Raw genomic sequence first — 1,604 nt, 5'->3', positions numbered from 1 at the left:
ATGAAGTGGATCAGGAGACTTGGGGCCTTCTCAGAGGTGTGAGCATCGTAGGCTGTCCATTTGTAGAAAATGAGGATGACCAAGTAGCCAAACAAGGAGGTGATGAAGATTATTTCAGGAATGAAACCAAAGTAGATATTCAGGGGCTTCTTGAAGTAGCTAAGAGAGAGAGAGAGAGAGAGAGAGAGAGAGAGAAACATGCTAGAAGTAAACATCTACAGAGCCATCCCTGCAACAAATAAGAGTGCTCGCTCTCTCATGCACTCACTTTTCTACCCAACCCGCCCACTTCCGCCCTCATCTCTTTAAGCAGCAGCATTCTAGGGGCACTGGTGATAGCAGACACTAGGACTATCACTGCCGAACTCCGGACCTTGAATCATTCCGGCACTCCGCTCAACCAGGGGAAAGCACAACACTCTCACATGTAGGAACTCATACTTCGATGTGAGTTTCACATCAAAGAAAGCAAACAAAAAACCTAATTTGCTCTTCTCACTGAAAACTGCTCAAATAGTTTTCAAAGAACTTTACTACGATTGTAAATTATTAAGGCAGCCATCAAGGTTCAGTGAAGAAGCTGAGCTGTTACATGAGCACTTCTAGCACGTGAAGCCGGGTCCTGAATCCATCATCACTCTCAAAGATGCTACGATTCCTTTAGGGAGAAGCATTATCAGCACAAAGCATTCCGTTGAAAGGAAGGAGCAGCTCACACGTGATTGAAGAGGCTCAGGGTGACTCCAAACATCATATGGAAAATACCAAGGATGACAGACATCTTCATCTTGAAGGAGTTGAGGAAGGTCAGTTTATTGGTAGCAATGTTCCAAATCTGTCACAACACGAGAAAACAAAAAGGTATTGAAAAGGCGTCTCAGTAGAAAACCATGACTCGTCTACTGGAAAAAGCAGAGGCGCCAGCGCTGCTGGTGTGGCAGGCAACGCACAGAGCTGCCCATCACCAGGTGGCTCTAAGCCACCGGCTGCTCCGTGGGAGCAAGAGGACACCGTTGCCCATAAAGCCTTTAACGTCTCAGAAACTCAAAGGGGCAGTTCTGCTTTTTCCTGCAGGGTCACTGTGAGTCAGAATCAGTTCGACTGCGGTGAGTTTTAGTTGAGTTTGTTTTGAAAGTTATTCTTTAATTATGGAAAGTCCCAAACACACGTTAGAACAGTATATACCAAACAGGTACATGCATCTGTCATTCAACTTCAGTGATGACCGTCACTTATCAACTCATGGCCAATTTCACTTCTTCATCATAACCTCCACCCCCTTCCCACTTCCATGTGATTTTGACGCAAAGCTCAGATACCATTTTACTTGTAAACAGTTCAGTGTGGATCTCTAAAAGGTACGGACTTGTTTCGAAAACATGATCTAAATATGGTCACACCCAAAAGTGCGGACAATGATTCTTTAGCACCATGAATACACTCTCCGTATTTAGGCTTCCTTGTCTCTGACGTTTAAAAAGTATCTACATGTGACCTCCTCCCCGGGGACGGACAGCAGAAAAGTGGGTGAAGGAAGACGTTGGACAGGGCACGATATAACAAAATAATAATTTATAAATTATCAAGGGCTCACGAGGGAGGGA

At 44.8% G+C, this 1,604-nt stretch overlaps 1 protein-coding gene across 1 annotated transcript in view; it reads right to left on the bottom strand.

The window, feature by feature from the left end:
- The window catches only part of ATP6V0A1 (ATPase H+ transporting V0 subunit a1), a 60,807-nt gene that overhangs the window by 17,558 nt on the left and 41,645 nt on the right, over window positions 1-1,604 (bottom strand). Inside the window, exons 14-15 of the mRNA XM_045299448.1 lie at window positions 717-835; window positions 2-159 (exon numbers count right to left, since the gene is read on the bottom strand). Of these exons, the coding sequence (XP_045155383.1) occupies window positions 2-159; window positions 717-835 (277 nt within the window). The remainder of the gene's footprint in view (window position 1; window positions 160-716; window positions 836-1,604) is intronic.

Source organism: Echinops telfairi, unplaced genomic scaffold, assembly GCF_000313985.2.
Source record: "Echinops telfairi isolate 266 unplaced genomic scaffold, ASM31398v2 ScPeMD7_7458;HRSCAF=8496, whole genome shotgun sequence".
Taxonomy (NCBI): domain Eukaryota; kingdom Metazoa; phylum Chordata; class Mammalia; order Afrosoricida; family Tenrecidae; genus Echinops; species Echinops telfairi.
Note: the sequence above shows the minus strand (reverse complement) of the source record. Positions and strands in the feature narration are given on the sequence as shown.